The sequence below is a fragment of the Corvus kubaryi genome, unplaced genomic scaffold (assembly GCF_017639235.1).
Source record: "Corvus kubaryi isolate FWS band 111438036 unplaced genomic scaffold, C.kubaryi_AGA036_p1.0 66, whole genome shotgun sequence".
NCBI classification, from domain to species: domain Eukaryota; kingdom Metazoa; phylum Chordata; class Aves; order Passeriformes; family Corvidae; genus Corvus; species Corvus kubaryi.
In genome coordinates this window covers 1,724,842-1,742,005 of record NW_024582054.1, presented here as the reverse complement: position 1 = coordinate 1,742,005, position 17,164 = coordinate 1,724,842, and the positions used below count along the sequence as shown (strand labels likewise).

The following is a 17,164-nucleotide window of genomic DNA, read 5'->3' as shown; positions in this document are numbered from 1 at the left end:
TCAATTCAAAAGGCTTTGAATCAGGCCATTTACTCTGTTTGCAACATGGATCTTCAGAGCACAGTAGAGACCACAGGACCCTGCATGTAGGCCTGAATCAAGTCAGTACACTTCACAATGGAGGAAAAGGGGTAGATTTGCTTTTATTGTTGGGGTTTTGCCTGTTGGGATTTTTTTGTTTAATTTACAAGACTCTTTGTCTGAGACAGAGCCAGTTTTCCTTTCCAGCTCCTCCCTTTTTCACCCTGGCAAAGGGCAAGCAATGTCTGGCCGCCTGAGCAGGAGAACGCCAGCCAAGAGCCTGCGCCTGCGGTCGTCAAGCCCCTTGGAGGCCTCGGTGACACATAATCCCAACCTATGGCTCCATGTGCCTGTCCTCGCCCCCCCTCGCTGCCAGCGCTCCTCCCTGGCAGGCCTGGCCCGTCTCCATGGTGACCGTGGGCCCGGCTGGCTGCCGCTGGCGTTGCCACCTGCTATCGCCTCGGCCCTCCCGTGTAAGGAATCGCAGCGCGGCCCCTCCGTCTGCTGCTCGGAATGGCTCAGTGCAGGGGAGGCAGGCTCACGCGAGAAATTACACTGTGATAGTTAAATGAAAACAGGGCTTTAAGGAGAAGGCAAAAGCAAAGCAGTGCCCGGACTGTGGCTTTCCTTGATGGAAAGAGGAGGGAGATGGCTGGCTGGGCATGTACCCCCTTCTGCCCCTGTCATCGCTGGGTGCAGCAAGCAGTGGTGGGGCAGAGAGGTGGACTGGGGAACTGCTTCTGTGCTCAGGGCTAGACCCTGCCCTGGGAAGGAACAATAAAAGAACACAACTGCTGGTGTGAGGAACAGGCCACACACAGCTGAAGTGGGCTCAAGGCTCTTGCTCTCTCACAGGTACGCAGCCAGGCAGGGATGTGCACGGCCATTTCTGGGGACTCCTCACCGTGAATTAAGTGCATGGGTTTTTCATTGCCGTTTTTCAGGAAGAAGTATAAATCAAGCTGAATGAGAGGAAATGGCCAGTCACTTACTCTGTTGTTAAGACCAGAGATAAGAGTGTTGGCTGGCCCTAAACCAGGAAGTGTTGGGGGCTGCAGGCGCAGCTCAGGCTGGAGGCAGCACATCTGTGTTGATGTGGTGCTGTTTTCAACTGAACACACTTGGAACTTGGGTGTAACGCTGGGAAACGGCTGGTGTTCTGTTCCCAGAGTCGTGCTAATCAGCCTTCACAGCCCCATGGCCTCCACTAGCTCCGGCTCCCCACGCTGCACTCCCCCACATGGGATGGGCATGCCCTTTGCTGGCAGCCAGAGATGCAGGATATGCTACTGAGAGGTGCTGCAAACCACCCACACAAAGTATTGCCAGCTCTCTCTAGTAACTGGATTTTATCTCCTTTTTTGAGTTAGCTGGTAGTGTGGGGATAGAAGAAGCTGTTGCTTTTGAACAGCTTTTAGCAACTCTGAAAGGTTTGCCTTTTCTACAGCCGCTGCTCACAGAGAAGCACAGCCAAGGAGCACAACAAGAAGTGCTAGGAGAAGGAGGTACACCTGTAAAAGTCAGAGGAAACCTCTAAATGGGGGAAAAGGAAGATCATTTGATCATCTCTTTTACAGGAATCAGTGTGGACCTTAAGTTGAACAGCTGATGAAAGAGCTGGAAGGTGAGCTAGGTAGCTGGAAGGTACAGCTAGGAAAATACAGCGTCAACTGATTGGATTCAGTAGATTTGGGGAATCGGTATTCCTCTACCTTAAGGCAGCATTTCATACAAATTCTGTACACTGACCTTATAGAGTCTTCTGCAGGAACACCTAAAGCATCAGCCAAAACCCCACTGCTCACAGTAAAACATTGTAACTGTCTAGTGCCTCATGATGATAAACAGTAGGAGATAGAATAGGAAGACAGACAAAAGAGTCTGACATCTTAACATACATCTAACACTTCCTGACTTTGAGGGGTGCCTCTCTTGAGACTTGGCACCTGGCTACTGAAACACATCATTCCCATTGGCTAAGGGAATATATCCCGCCTCAAGAAGGAATTGTAATGCCCAATATACAGCCCCATCTGGCAGCATCCCTCAGTATTCAAGTGAGAATAGCCAGTGCCATGAATTGGGTCCCTGCAACATCTTGTAGGCTTTGGATCTGGAAATTACTCACTGGAGGAGTGTGAGAAGGCAGAGAGCACCTATTCAGTTCAAATTCATTCAAAGCATTTGGATTTTACTTGGTTCAAATTCTACATGGAGGAGTGTAGGAATCCAGAGTGCAGAGAAATATTCTCTGCACTCTGGGTTCCTACATCGAGGAAAAATAAGGCAGAAAAAAACAGGGAAATAGCAGAAAAAGGAAAAAATATAAATACAGAAATGGTACCATCCTATCTCAAGAGCTGATGTGCTGTTGAAACAACATGTGTTTATCAAAAACTACTTAGTCAGATTGGAAACATTTTCCCATAAACTACTGAGAAGCACTCAGTGCTTCTCTTCAATGACAGTTCCACATCAACAGCAACATTTTAGTCCGTGCCCAGGCAGTATAGAAAAGAAACAACAAACTAACAAAACAACCACCCCACAACTCCAAACAAAACAACAAAAAAAGTCCCCTTTGGGTCCCTGTATATAGAAGACAACTATGCCGTAACTCTAAACAACTAATTGATTTTTTAACTCAGCATTGCAAAATACAGGCACAAAAGTCTCAGTAATTTACAGCCACGTTTAAGAGAAATCTTTACATAGTTCAAACTCTCCCATCACTACTGTTTCTTTTAGCATTCTGAGTGTTTTTGCTTATGAAAACAAAATCTGAAAAGAGAAAAACCCCGAACGGATTAAATGACTAAGAAGTCAACTCGAGGTAATGTACATATTTTCACTGAAAAGCACCTGCTGCAGGGTATCTTGTTGCAAGGTGGGCATTGATGCATCCTTGCATCCAGAAGTAGCTCCCACCATGGCCCCAGCAAGGATCAGCACTGAGGCAGGGAAAAAGTAGACCTGATGTAGCTTTTCAAATTGATGCTGCTTGTGGAGAGGAACAAACAGCTCGTCTCCAACTGAGGGGCTGACTCTCGTCATTTATTCATGGCCAGCCCCCTGCCTGGATGGAAATAAAAATGTTTCAAAGATGACTGTGTGGGGGAGCTGGAGGACAGCTTGGAGGCACACTGAGGTTAGCACATTAATTTTTTATCTCTGGAGACCGGGTATCCAATTATGCTTAGAGTACACAAACAACTTTGGCTGGTCTCTCCAGTAGAGATTTATCCACATAATAAAATCTGTGATGGAACTGGGCACAACAGGCTGATGCCATGAAATAATGTACACAGGTGGTTTTGCAGGGCCGATGCTTAAGCTAGCAGAGACGCAGGAGGACACAGGAATGCATCCTCCTTAACTACACGTATTGCACAATAGATCAACCTGCATTCAGCAGCGAGGCCAGCAACAGCCTGCACAGTGTACTTTATTTAGGATTGTCACTGGCCAAAGTGCTTGTGGGCATAAGATCCTGTTCAGTTGCTGTTTCTGCACAGCCGTCTGTAATCAACATTTCACACAGCAAAATGCCACTGAAAACTCTTCTTCTTTAAAGGAGAGGAAGTTTTTCTCCATGTTGACACACTATCCTATTCTCCCAGGAATTAAGGAAGAGCATTTATACTAGTACACTCATTCACAGACACATTTCAATAGATAGAAGTCTAATGTAATTCCTATATCAGAAGTGTCTCAAAATTTGTGAGCACCAGCTGCCCCCAGAGCTGACCTGTACCCATGGAGAGAGACAGAATAAAACAGCAGGTGTTTTGTGGCAGGCTTGGATGCACCCTGGGCTCACAAATCTCACGGTCTCGGTGCCAACATGTAGAGGAAAAGCCAGCAGAGAAAAAGTCTGAGAATGGTGTGGGATCATTTATTTTTTCCAGTGGAGTTGAGGAAAGGGGAAGTTGACTTTTTAAAGGGTTTTTTATAATTTCCTTTTCACAGTTCGATACTCAGGTAAAAAAATCAGAGAGTAGGTCAGAAATAAATGTGTATATAGCAGAGGCAAGACTAGACACTGAGGGAGGGTTATTTATTTGTGTCAAAGGGCCAGATAAAGCATACAAAGCAAGCCACTAAAGCTCAAACAGAACACAGGCTAGGGTGTTTTCAGAAAGGCAAAGGCCAGAGAAGACTGTTGAACTATCTTTCATGTTGCAACAGGTAATCTATACGTGAGAAAGAAGGACAGAAGGAGAGAGAGATGTAAAGAGATGTAAACAGACAAACGTTCTGCACAGTCAAGGACAGTGAGATGTGCCAAGGAGGTGAGACTTGGGCCAGTCCCAGTTCTCTAATATGCACCTATTCAATGGTTCTCAGTTTTAGGTAGGTTCCTCCTATCGACATCTTTTCCAATTTCTGGATCATTTTCTGACTTACTCAAACTGGTCTGTGCACGAGATAGAGGGGACTGAATGTGCAGAAAGACAAGAGGCTTTCAGCTCTTGACCTGGCACCAGTTAAGGCATCAATAGTTGAATCCTGCAGAAGCCCTGCTGTTACTGCAGCTTCTGCAAGGAGTGGGAGCTGCAGAGGAGACGCGAGTACAAAGGAAGGAAGTTCATACTGCAGCCGCCCGCCTGAACTTTACTGACCTGTTGCTCACCTCCCACGGCACGACAAATTCCAAATGGCTGGTTTGATTTGCCTTGCCTTTTCTAAATCAGGCTGCTCATATCTCTGACACACTGCTAGGCAAATAACCAGATCCTACTCTACACCATATCTCTGGTCCTCCTGTTCAGTGGGTTGTGGATTAGCTGTTTGGATTAACATCCCCCTGCCTTCCCTCCCTCCCACCTCCCCCAGCCCCCAAACCCATGCAGAGAGGACTCCTGAAGCTCAAGACCTATGATGCTGCAGACCTGTCAAATCTAATTCATAACACATGCCTAGCAGTTCTTAAGGGAGAGGAAGGATCTGATGCTCTGGCTCCCCACCATCCCCCTGTACAATGGGACCATTTAATGACTGCACATTAGCAATGTGGACAATTAGCATTCACATGGAAGATGAATGGCAGCATAAATTAAATATTGCCAAGTGAAAGAGCCAAGATGCAAGATCTGAGCTCAAGGCTGTAAACAAAGAGGCAAAAAGGAGCAAACAGCCACTGAAACAGCTAAGCCATTTGGGACGGTTACCTTCCAGCATCTGGGACTTTCCCCAAGGCTGATCTGCACATTTGCACGCTGTTGCCCATACCTCACTGGCTCCTGGCAGGTTATTATTTCCACTCAGGAATCTGGGCATCAAAGAGGTTTACCCCAACGATTCTAAACTTCTGCCTGCTTGTGCATCTGTGCATCAGCAACTTCCCTTTGCCACATGCACCCCTTAGGAGCTCTGTGGGAGCACAAGCCCAAGCAGCTCTCATGCTACTCCTTCCTACAGTGTAGAACACACCTTTTTTATCCTGGGCCAAAGTCAGCTGCTCCTAACCTTACCATAGCTTTTCCATTTCTTCCTCTTGCTAACTTCTATCATTTCCTAAGCACCAGAGACACAAGAACGGAAACCTCTTGGCACCTATGTCAAACTGAATTCAGGGCAGAGGACACTACCTTTCTTTTTTTGGGCATCTATTGCAAGGTATCAATTTAATACAGATGGCAATATGCCTCTCAGGTATGCAACTATTACTGACTACTGCAGGCACAGGAAAAAAACAACCAACCAACCAACCAAACAAACAAACAAAAAAACCCCAAAGCTGATGTAAATGCTAAGTAAACAAAAGCTACTGGCTGAACACTGACATTCCCCTGCCTGCCCAAGCAGTCACTCTTAGTGCATTGACAGTTTGAGTTTATCAACAGCTGGAGGAGTCAAAATTACTTTTGCTACAAATCTACAAAACATGATAACTAAAAGGTAGAGCATAAAAGCGACAGAAACATAGGGCATGCCAAATGGGATCACACTAAACAGTCCTTCAAGCTCAGACAGTGGCTAGTAGCAGATGCTTTGGAGGAAGGAAACCCCCTCCTACACCTCCCTGGGGACAATTATCAATTATCCTGCTTAGAAAGAAAATGTTTTCCTACTTCCATATTTCTTGCAGTTCATAAGGTATTACAAAGTGTTTTCCTGCATATTTTTCCCCATAAGCATTTTATTGCTTTATTACTTTGAACTAAAATAACACAGATCACATGATGATCCAAAACAACTTTTTGAAAGCAAACAAAGCTATCTACACAAATCCCAAAGTCACAGCAAACATCACATAGTATTGAACTCTGGAAAACTGAGAAAAAGGGAATTAGAGACTTGCAAAAATCAGTAATATAACACAGCCTCCTTGCCTTTCTGTTCTGTGCCTAAGGAGCACAGAAAGGACAATCAAACAGGGTGATGGACCTTATGCTCACACTGAGTATATGTGATTCATCATGTAAGAATTCAGACCACTAAGATTTCTTTCAGCGTTGTACCAGTGTGGGGAATTGAGATACATTCTCCCCTCATGTTCCAGCTCTTCTCCCTGCAGATCAGTACTAATGTGTTTTCATAGCTTTTGTCAAACTGTAACTAAGAAGCAGCTTTTAGCAAAGTTGAAGGTAAGCTGTTTGTGCAGCAGGTGAAGGTATAAGGGAGAAAGGTGCTGTTATTTTCATACTGAAAAACTGAGATATTGACACATATCTCTTATTTAAAGGCAAAACAAAGACAGCCCCCTGAAACTACTGGACTTGTATTTCCTTGACATCCCTAAGAGCCACTGGGAGGCTGCTTGATGATGGGCAGGTTGGGCATCTCTTATTTTCCCCCCTCTCCTTGCCACTTCCTCCCCACAGGAGCAGTAATGGAAAAGTGACTTGCTGCAGAGATAATGCTGGGTTTGAAATGAATTTCTGACTAGCTGAGCCAGCACCCGTGTGAGCTGTGGCTGATTAGCTCCAAGCATCCAGGGCCCAATCACTCACAACTGAGTCAGGCAATAACACCAGCCTCCACAAGGCAAAGACAGGGTGAAGGCAACACCCCTGGAAAGGATCTCAAAGGCAAAGGGAAAATCCTACTCACGTTTGTGGTTTTCATTTCGGTGGACAGGGGAAGAGCGGGTCTCCTGCTCACGGGCTTCATCACCCTCTTCACTGGCAAGGTGAGTGTGAGCATAGTGGTAGCTCAGCCCAGGCCTGTTCTTGTAACGCTTGCCACAGACTGGATGGAAAGGAAATATGAGGGAGGGGAAGAGAGAATGGAAACATCAGTGTGATCAACAACCACAGCAGCATCCTCTCAAATAATGCTCCCTTTTCCCCTGAGAATGGCACCACACACTCCATGCGCCTGCCCAAAACCCTTCCAACCGGCACTGGGGAAAGGTGACGGAGGGCAGCCCTGCAGCTGCTGGTCCCCAAACAAGCTTTCTTCCCACCACGCTGCCAGCAGTCCTTCCCACAGGCCTAAGCAAGTGCACATTCAGTCCCTCCAGATCACAGAGCCCTAATCCTCTCTGCTAAGACTACTAACAAGACTGCATATAAAATTAAATGAAATGCCAGTTCCAATGGTGGTGCTGCACAATGCACAGCAATGGAAACAAGACTGAGAAGAAAGGACATTTTCTTCATTACTGATCTCTGAAAAAAAAAGGAAACAGCTGGGATTTTTTAAAAGACTTTCTCTAAAAGGTTAATAAATAGCTGTATTCGCAGATTCCTAGTTAAGACAAGGAGATGGAAATAATTCACAGTTTCTTGCTAAAAAAACATGTGGTAGTGATACTTATTTGCCCAGGTAAACTTCATATTCAGCACCCCAATAAATAATAGAATGTGTGACAGAGAATCCTGCTTCTGAACTTCCATTTATTTTAGGACTAAGTCAACAGATATTAAGGACAGAATCAAACAACTTAGGATGATGAAAGGTCTACACTTCACAGGGAGTGTACAGCAAGGGCAGGCAACAGCATAAGATTCATTACATATGAATTGATTTTCTATATAGTTTTTAATTCATGTTATTGTCTCAAAAAGTAATCACTTTTCATATTCAAAGCATTCTCTGAATGTCCATTTTCTTTTATACAGCTATTTTGTCTACCAAATACAAATATTACCATTTTAAAAGATTAGAAAACAAAGACAAAAAGCTTAATGCCCTTCCTGCAAGTTTTTACTCCCAGAGACATTTATAGTCACTTTATTACCTTAATTAACCTCAAGGATTTCACACAGGAATAAATGTCACGTCCAGTAGTCTGTCCTGCATAGCTTGTTTAGAAGGCCAAAGGCAATGGTGCCAGAAGAGAGAACAGAATCCTGTTTTTAGACCCCCCTGAAAAGGATCTCCGAGGGGTAAGTGACCATCCACTCCTAAAAACTTAATGGTGTTACAGGCCCCAGTATGTATCCTGTAATATATATAGATACTTGACTCCCCATTCTCCAGGTACCTGGGTCTGGGAATGTCAAAGACTCCACAAATAAATTTTTAAAAAATTAAAAAAAAAAAAAAAAAAAAAAACAACCACACAACAAAAAGTAACAACAACAACAAAACAAACAAACAAAAAACCAAAACCAACCAAACAAAAAAACCAAACCAAACCAAAAAAAACCAACCAACCCTCTCACCCCATTTATTCATTTACATATAAATAAAATGTCAAATTTTATACCTTTCTGCTACTAGTCAGAAAATGCCAATTGATGTTCCACATTTTGGAACAGATTATAGAAAATTGTAAATCAAAGCCTAGTACAATAACATATTTCATTCTCAATCTCTTCTAGCTGATTTACAAACTCCCTCAAGGAAAATACTTTGTTAGAAACATGTAAAACAAGCTCATGATATGTATGAGTGATGTGGAATATTAGGTACTTTTATCCCAGTTTTCTTCATTGTGCAAGGTTATGATCACAGACTCATCATAACAAGATAGAAGTTTTTTTGAAATGTAATATGTCCTGTCCTCAGTTACAGATTTTTTAAGTCTTTGAATGGCCTTGGTTTAGAAATGAGACCTCCTGCAGGAGGGAAGAGGCAATGTTGAGAGAAATAAAATACTCATTTAGATATGCATATCCATTCTTTGAAGCATCTGCCTTCATTTTTCCTATGTAAACCTAACTCCATTGCCAGACATTTTGAAGAACTAGACTGTTGTTAGATGCATGCTCTCCACAAAACATCAGTTCAGTCTCCCTTCTTCTAGTACCATCCTTGTTTTCTTCCAGTGCATTCTGGAGGGGAAAACTACTCCTCCTTCTCTGTGGTCCTGCAGGGCAAAGGACAAGCAGCGGAACAGAGTCTGAACAAGAGTCAAAACAACAAGATATCCGCAGTTTTGTATGACTTTCCCCATGTTTTGAATAGTAGAAGAAGCATAACACTTAAGTAATCATCAACCCAGAGAGAGCTCACTGCTTAAATTCTTTCAGAATGGTAACCTCCTCTAATTACATAAATGTTGCAGTGTTTCTTAGAATGGAGAAAGAGATTTACATTTCTAGCAGATTGACCATCTGCTAGATGAGCTGGATCAGCTCATCAAGTATCCTACTCTATCCCACTTACTTTTGTGTGTTTGAAGAAGAATGTTAAAAAATAATTCTATTGCTATGAATTACCAATACTGCTCAAAGACTCCTGTCAAATTATTTCCAGAACACTATCAGATGATCAATGCCCAAAAGGAAACTTGCATTCCCTGCAACAACAAGTCCCAAAACTGTGGTGTTTACTCCATTCCATACAGGATCCTGCAGGGATTTTAGCTATGGAGTTTAGGATGACATAGGAAATCAGATGGGTCTTCAGACTCATCCTTCTTCAGCAAAAAAGTATCACCTCGCCAGGAAAAAGCAAGTATTGATATAAGCTGAGCCAGTAGTAATTCTGCAGCTGAGTCCTTCCCATTGTGAGGACTTCCAGGTGGCCTTCAAGGGTGACAGCAATGTGACACATGCCTTGTGAGAAATTGATTTGGAGGACTTTATAATCAGAACTGAGGCAAAGGAGTTTTGTTTATATGGTCCCAGCAGATCCTTTGTAGGACCAAAGATTTGCAGTTCCAGCAGCCCTTTTTATTGGTGTCTAGATTTTTCCATTTTTCACATTCATGTTCTGTCATGAAAAAAGTCTGAAGCAATGCCATGAATTGAAACTGGAGAGAGTTCATGTTCCTCAAACAAATTAGATGCTTGCAGAGGGGAAAGGGTCATGATATTAGTCAGGCAAAAGAACCATTGGCTTCAGTGAGACTTTGCTAGAATGAAAGCTAAATCAGAACTTCATGGTTTCTCCAACACATTGAATCTTCCTGAATTCACCCTAATCTCTTGTTTTCCAGGTAAGAGCACATTTTATTAATCGACCGTATCACTGTGCTAAGAAGTAGTTTCTATAAAAGGGTGATCATCAATAAACACTTAGCTCTTATATAACTCTTCCCACTGCAGACTGGCTTTTCAAACACTAATTAATCTTCCTCCACATTCCTGAGTGGGAAATACTATCTCATTTCGGTTCTGAAAAAAGAGAACTGCAGAGGGGCTGAGTTGCCCACACAGTGATCTTTTTTCATTACCAGGACTGGAATCCATGAGTTCCAGCATCCACACCAGTGCTTACACCACATCTTTCTCATTCTCAGAGCTGACAAAAGCATAATGAGGACTGGTTCTTCCAGTCTGAAATGCATGCTGTCGATTAGTTTTTAATGCCGTGCAGCTCACACATAGCAAGTGAAAGTGTGCCTTTCATGAACTTTGCCGAGTGGCCTTCCTTTCAGCAGCTTTGACTTTTTTATCTTCAATTTTCCTTGCTGGATAGGCTCATCATCCTTGCATGTGGTAGATTTCATCCTGAATCTCAACACTGGGAAGTTGACTTGATCTTTAATTAGGTAGCCAAGCTCAATGAAAACAGTGGGAGTTTGTAGAACGTAACCCACTCCAATTCCTCCTGCATTCAAAGGATGTATTTTTCCTATGAGCTGATGTGATTGCTCCCTTAGGAACAAGCTGGGTAAGTAGGCAATAATACAGCAGTGCGGACCAAATGTCACAAATGGGGAAGAAGGATTGTTTTATGAGACCACCAGACAGTCTCCTATGATGAACCTTATTTTCCTTCAAATTTGAAGACTGATACGAAGATGTTACACAACTGCATTATGGGCGGGGGGGAACAGTATAAATGCAAGCATTGAGTGTTTCATAAAAGAGAGCTCTCTTCTAAGTTCTGGGCTGTAGCACCCTGCAATCCTTTGGATAAGCAAATTCTCACTCTATGTTTCTCAATGAGTAAAATTAATATAAAATACTTCCCCTGTTAAAAAGGGGATTTGAAACCTATGACTTAAAAGACCTCCTCATCAAATATCTAATGGCTGTGTTGCTGTCATTTTGAAATAGTTACACATTTGGTCCTTGGCAGCCTGTGAGCTATGTTCCAGCCAGCTCTCCACATACATTTTGCACAATCTGTCATCAGTATGAGACAGAAGGAAACAATCCATGTTTTTAGTGGAAACAGGAAACTGGAGGAGTACATGCTGCTTTTTTTTTTTTTTGGTCACTAAATTTTGTCCCCCTCATTGTCTTTCTTTGCTTTTCTCTGTTGCCTCCTGTTCTTTCTTCTCAGCTGTGCTATGTCAAATACTAAATCTTGAGTTAACTTCTGGCAGGCAGTCATTCCTCAAAGTTACCTTCCTGTCCTACCATTCACTCCACTCAAAAAAAAAAAAAAAATTAAAAACTGTCCTTGTTTTGCACTGGTTTGGTAATATATTCTCCCCTGTTACAGTTGTATATGCACTCTGGCACATCTAGAGATCTCAAACATTAACAGTGCATTTTGACCTCCACTGATAGAAAGACATTACATTCATCCCTCTTTGATCAGTACTGTCACACTATACACTTGTAGTATGAGAGCAGCTATTTAGTAACCCATTCCATAGGGAATTTTCTGTAGGTAGAATAGGGAGGTAAATAGTCCTTGTTTCAGTGCCCCCAGAGGACAAGTCCCAGAATCTACCTGCTGTATTAAGATCACAGTAACTTTGAACCCCAGTGCAAAACATACACAGCTCAACAGTACACCTGTGCACATTTCAACAAATGGCTCGCTAGCAGGAGCAAACAACTATCCTACATGAGTAGAAAATGTTCAACTATCAGAGTCAACTCTGTTCCCTTCTTACCATGTGCTCTACTCCACATTTGTGTTATTGAGTATTTTAAAAGATTTTTTTTTAAGTGTCCTTACCTCTCTAATCTTGTCTTTTCTACCAATAATGTAGTCAATGGATGACAAGTATAGCAGCTATGGTGGGAGAGTTGTTTGTTGAGTTCATCTGAACAAGCATCTTATTCTAGATCTTATTGCTTATCTACTTAGGGATTCACTAGAAAGGATAATACCAGAAGATGATTTAGGGCTTAAACTACTAATAGTTTAAAGGGACACTTTAAAAGTCATGCCAGAGATTTATGAGAAGCATGTAAAAATATAATGCTATAATCAAAGCATTTTCAAATCAGCTTGTAATTGTGATATTTAACCAAAAATCTGCCCTAAGCAGCAGCAGTTAGTAGTGTTGGTCTTGTTCATAGTATCTGCCAGAATTAAGACAAGAGATTGAGTCTCAGAGAACTGGTAAAAATCAAGTTAAATCAGGATTTATCTGGTAGGCCTTTTGTATTCCAGCAAAACTTTCAGAGAATCAGTGAGATGCTTGCTAATATGTATGACAGGATCAGGACCGTTTCAAGGAGATGACGAAGAAGACAAGGTGAAGTTAGCAAGGAAATTACTAGGGCCGTCATTTTTTGAACAAATACAATGAAATAGTTCCCAAAGAATAGGCCTCAAGGACTTGCATTTGGCAAGTCATGCTAGAACAATATAACATTTAACTGGGATTTTCTAAGGAAACTAAAAGAGAGAGATTCTCAGTACCAATTGAAACTCAGTGAAATCTGTTCATGTTAAATCACTAAAGCTATGTGAAGGCTCCAGCCTTTTGTTGGCAGAACTTACAATATGGTTAGAAGAGAAAGGGAATGGGGAAGAAAAAGTTAATCTCAAAATAATGAAAAAGCAGGAGGGTATTTCAAGCTATAGTGATTTGGATGTAGGGTCAAGCGTTTTTAAAAGCAAATCCATGTTCTGAATGATTATTAGTAATTCAAAGACATGTTCAAAGTGTTCACTTAAGCTCCAAGCTTTATATGATTTGTAGGCACAACAAACAGAACACAAGCAGATAGGCATTTAATCTGATATTCAAGGAAACAGTTTAGTTTTACCTTCAGCTGAAATCAGTGAGAATTAGGAGCCTAATTTTTTTAAACTTTCAGAAGGCATCTTTCTGCTTCTTCAAGCACCTGAAAGAGTCCTGTTTGAACCCAATGCTTGCCTCTGGTTTTATCATTAATTTGAAGGGTGAAATAGAGAGTGAAAGAATCAAACATGCAGAGAATGGACTGTCGATAAAAATATTGGAAAAATAACAAAAATATATCATATGAGATTCATTATCAAAGAATTATTTTAAACAGCAATGTAATTAGTAAATATTAGTATGACGTCTAATATAAATAAATAAAACACAGTATAAACAGGACAAAGCAGTATATTGAAGAAACTAAATGTGATAGATAACCTGCCTGAGTAGAAACAGATTGAACAGGGAAGGAACAAGAAGCAAATGGTATATTACATATGAACTCACATGGTGGACAAGGACGAAAGCTCCTTTGCCACTGAAACAGGACACAGCACTGGAGAGGAGCTCCAGCTGTTCATCTTGCACTGATGAAGGGTTTGCTAAATAACCTGTTAGGTCAGCCATCCCTGTGCCTCTCATGGATACATATCAGAGCAAGTTGCATAAATCCGATTTCTAAAAGTGACTGTAAGTACATGTAAATGTATCAACCACTCATCTTCAGAAATGTTTCTATCCTCAGAATAGCACGCTGAACTTAGTTGTGGTCACTACTACTTTTAAAAGGCCATTTGGAGTTTTTCAAAGTAAAAGAAACAAGCTTAGTAAAAGAGCTGAAGAAAACTCAGCAGAAAGAAGTCCCAGTAACTGTTTACAGACATAGAAGACATTGTTATCTCTTGAGAACAGTGCAAGGACTGCTACTCTTGGACTTCAGCAGAGAAAATGTAGGTTAAATAACTAGAGAAACCTTAAAATTAAGTTCTTGACAAAAGAATCAGCTTCTACAAAACACTACAAGATCAGTGTCTCTGGGTTCATACAATGTGGCGTTAGTCACTGATCCAGCAGAGATCTTAGGAAGGTTTCAGTCAATTCTCATTTTGCGCAAGGAATGGATCTAAATGCATAGTTCAGTCTCAGAGGGACTACAAAAAAAGGATATGGTACAAATATAAGTTGCTACTTATATTAGGAGTTTATATGGGAATAAAACTAAAAGGAGACAAGTACACATTGGTAAAAGGAAAAGAAAGAAAAAATTCCTTTTAGAGGTGGGCAAGGGAAATCTTCCATAGAGGAACAGAAAACAAAGGTGGAACTATGTACGTAGTCCCATGCCTCCATGGGAGCTTGAGAAGAAGAGAAGAATAAAAGCATACAAGTGAGGAGAGGCAGCAGGAAAGTTAGTGTCTTGCAGAGATTCAGCACAAACTAACTTTTCTGGCTAAAGGAAGTAGACATTTGGAGTCATGGAACTCAGGTGCTACAACTGATTGCAACTTTTAAACCAGAATACAAGTTTCTAGATAAAACTTCAGAGAAGGTTTTTCTTTTTATAAAGTAGTAAATAATATATAATAAACACTATTAAAATAGTAGAAGGATTTTTAAGAAGACTGCTTGGTAGAAATAATGGTTCCCCAGCTGAATATTTGACAGGGGCATAACATCAATTCTTATTAAACATGTAGGTATTCATTCATTTGTTCACTCTGTCCCTCCTTTAAAAATCACATGCCCAGTTCATCATGGACAGTGGTGGTGGTTGATCTTCCACTTGCTTGATATCAGAGGCTTTGCATTAGTCTTTAAGCCCTACTTTCCACTTTTTGTTGAGGCACCTGCTCCATATCCTAGCCAGCTGCTCAAGCTATGTTTGGGACTGCACACATACAGCTGCCGAGCCATTTGGCTACAATACCATTTCCAGCCTATAGCCATCTCACGCCAGTCTTCCCTGCCACTGTCATTGTTGAAGCTATCCCAAGGGAGCTCAAGGCACAACACTATCCAGTGCAACTGCTTGAAAATCTGACCAACAACTTTTCTACTTGGTGATTTGATGAAACAATGCATTTCATGATTATCCTAGCGATTTTATTGATGTTTTGGTCAAACATTTTATTCTGAACTTCTGATACAGTATATGCTCAATAAAACCAGCGGAACTATTTCAGAATATTTCATTCCACAAAACAGGCATCCAACCACCTCATCTTAAAAACACAGGATGACAAAACATTTTGAGCTTTGAAAACCTTTGCCACATTGAAATTGCATGTTTCCAGTCAGTTTTAATACTGGGACCAAGTTTAATACTGATGTATGTCTGAATGCCTCTTACAGAAAAAGGCAGGTCTTTTCAGAGATTACATTGCTGTTTTCCAACACAAGGGGCAGCGCCAGCTGGGCATCACCCTTGCATCATCATACTGACACACAGCCTAGTTTTTTTCCTATAACCTTTTTATTACTGATGAAATCTGTTTATATATTCTTGTTTCCCATAAATATGACTGTGTAAATATGATAAAAGAGCAAAGTAGTTCTTGACCACAAATCATTTTTTGTGCCCTTGCAGTTTTATAAGAAAATTAATTTGGTTTAGCTATGTTTATACTTTCTTCTCTGTGGTCATTTTCAAAACTCGAATATCAGAATACTTGCAGAAAAAGCAACCTGGAGGCAAATTAAATAAACTACAGAAAAAGCAAACTGTTGACCCATTAAGGTAATTATTCATACCAATAATGTGATTGAGGTAATAATGCTTTCCCAAACAGGAAATACATTCACTGTGTTTCACCTGCATGTTTCCATGTAAAACAAACCTATCTGCCCAAAACATCTGCAGAGGGAGTACTGCAAACCAATTTCTAATCTATCACAATTAGATTTTTATCTATAAAAATATTCAGCAAATAATTTCAAAGAAAAAAATTAATCCAAGAAATCCACCCAAGCAGGATAATAAGCCAATTACTCATAATTAATTTTATGTAATGTTTCTATAGAAAGTTAACAAGGGCAGGATATTACTTCTGGATGATGACATTAAAACTGGGACAGTTCTTCCCTTCTGCTCTAAAGTCAGATAAAAGAGTTCTGCTATCATATAACCCTTTTCTCAGCTATATACAAGGGAAAAGGAGAAGTCACCGTGCAAAGTCTGGATTCCAAAATTCCTTATGACTCACCTGTAACTGTAAGTTTCCTAAAAGTGAAAGGTGTCAGCCAAATGAAATAAGGAAGTTTATATTTCTGAAACCAAAGGTGAAATTTATGCTCCAAAATGTAAGCCAAGGCAAAAATCTGTCAATACAACAATGTACAAGAGTCTTGACTTTAGGCCAGATCTCTGCTGCCTGCTTTGATATCTTTGATGTTTAATCTACTCTGTGCAAATCACTACTATGCATGTTGTGAGTGCTCAGTAAAATCCAAAAGCAATGCAAGATCAGACAATAAAGAGTCATTATGTTCAAAATGACTACCACTGGCAAGCATCCTTGGATTTAGAAGGATGTTCCAGGGAAGAGATAAAGAAAGATATGCATATACCAGCAAAGGAAACCTGTGGATTTCAGCAAGATACATCCTGGGCTCTCAGAGAAGCCTTAGAAGACACATTTTAGTTCTTCCAGCATACTAGGACTGCTATTTAACCACAGCATAAATCTTCTGACTCTTCACATCTTAAAGGGCTCTTCCTCCTTGACCATGTTTCTATCATGTGTCGTGTCCCATTCATATGCAAGTCTTTCCGTTTCTGGTCATGTACAGTCACCTGGTCTCACCATACAAGAATATGATTTCATCACATGGAATACAGTTCTTATTTACCATGCATGCTCCCTATGTCCTCATGTTTTTAAAAATCAGCAGAAAATACCCCCATAGATTGTTATAGTAAAGGTT

The 17,164-nt window shown here is 41.1% G+C and overlaps 1 protein-coding gene across 9 annotated transcripts in view; it reads right to left on the bottom strand.

Moving 5' to 3' along the window:
• Positions 1 to 17,164, bottom strand: part of DPF3 (double PHD fingers 3) — a 193,974-nt gene that overhangs the window by 45,758 nt on the left and 131,052 nt on the right. For all 9 annotated transcript variants that reach the window (XR_006019280.1, XR_006019281.1, XR_006019282.1 and 6 more), the window contains one exon: positions 7,078 to 7,215. Coding sequence is in view for 6 of the 9 variants with exons in the window: in XM_042047292.1 (XP_041903226.1) it covers positions 7,078 to 7,215 (138 nt within the window). In the remaining 3 variants the exon portion in view is untranslated. The remainder of the gene's footprint in view (positions 1 to 7,077; positions 7,216 to 17,164) is intronic.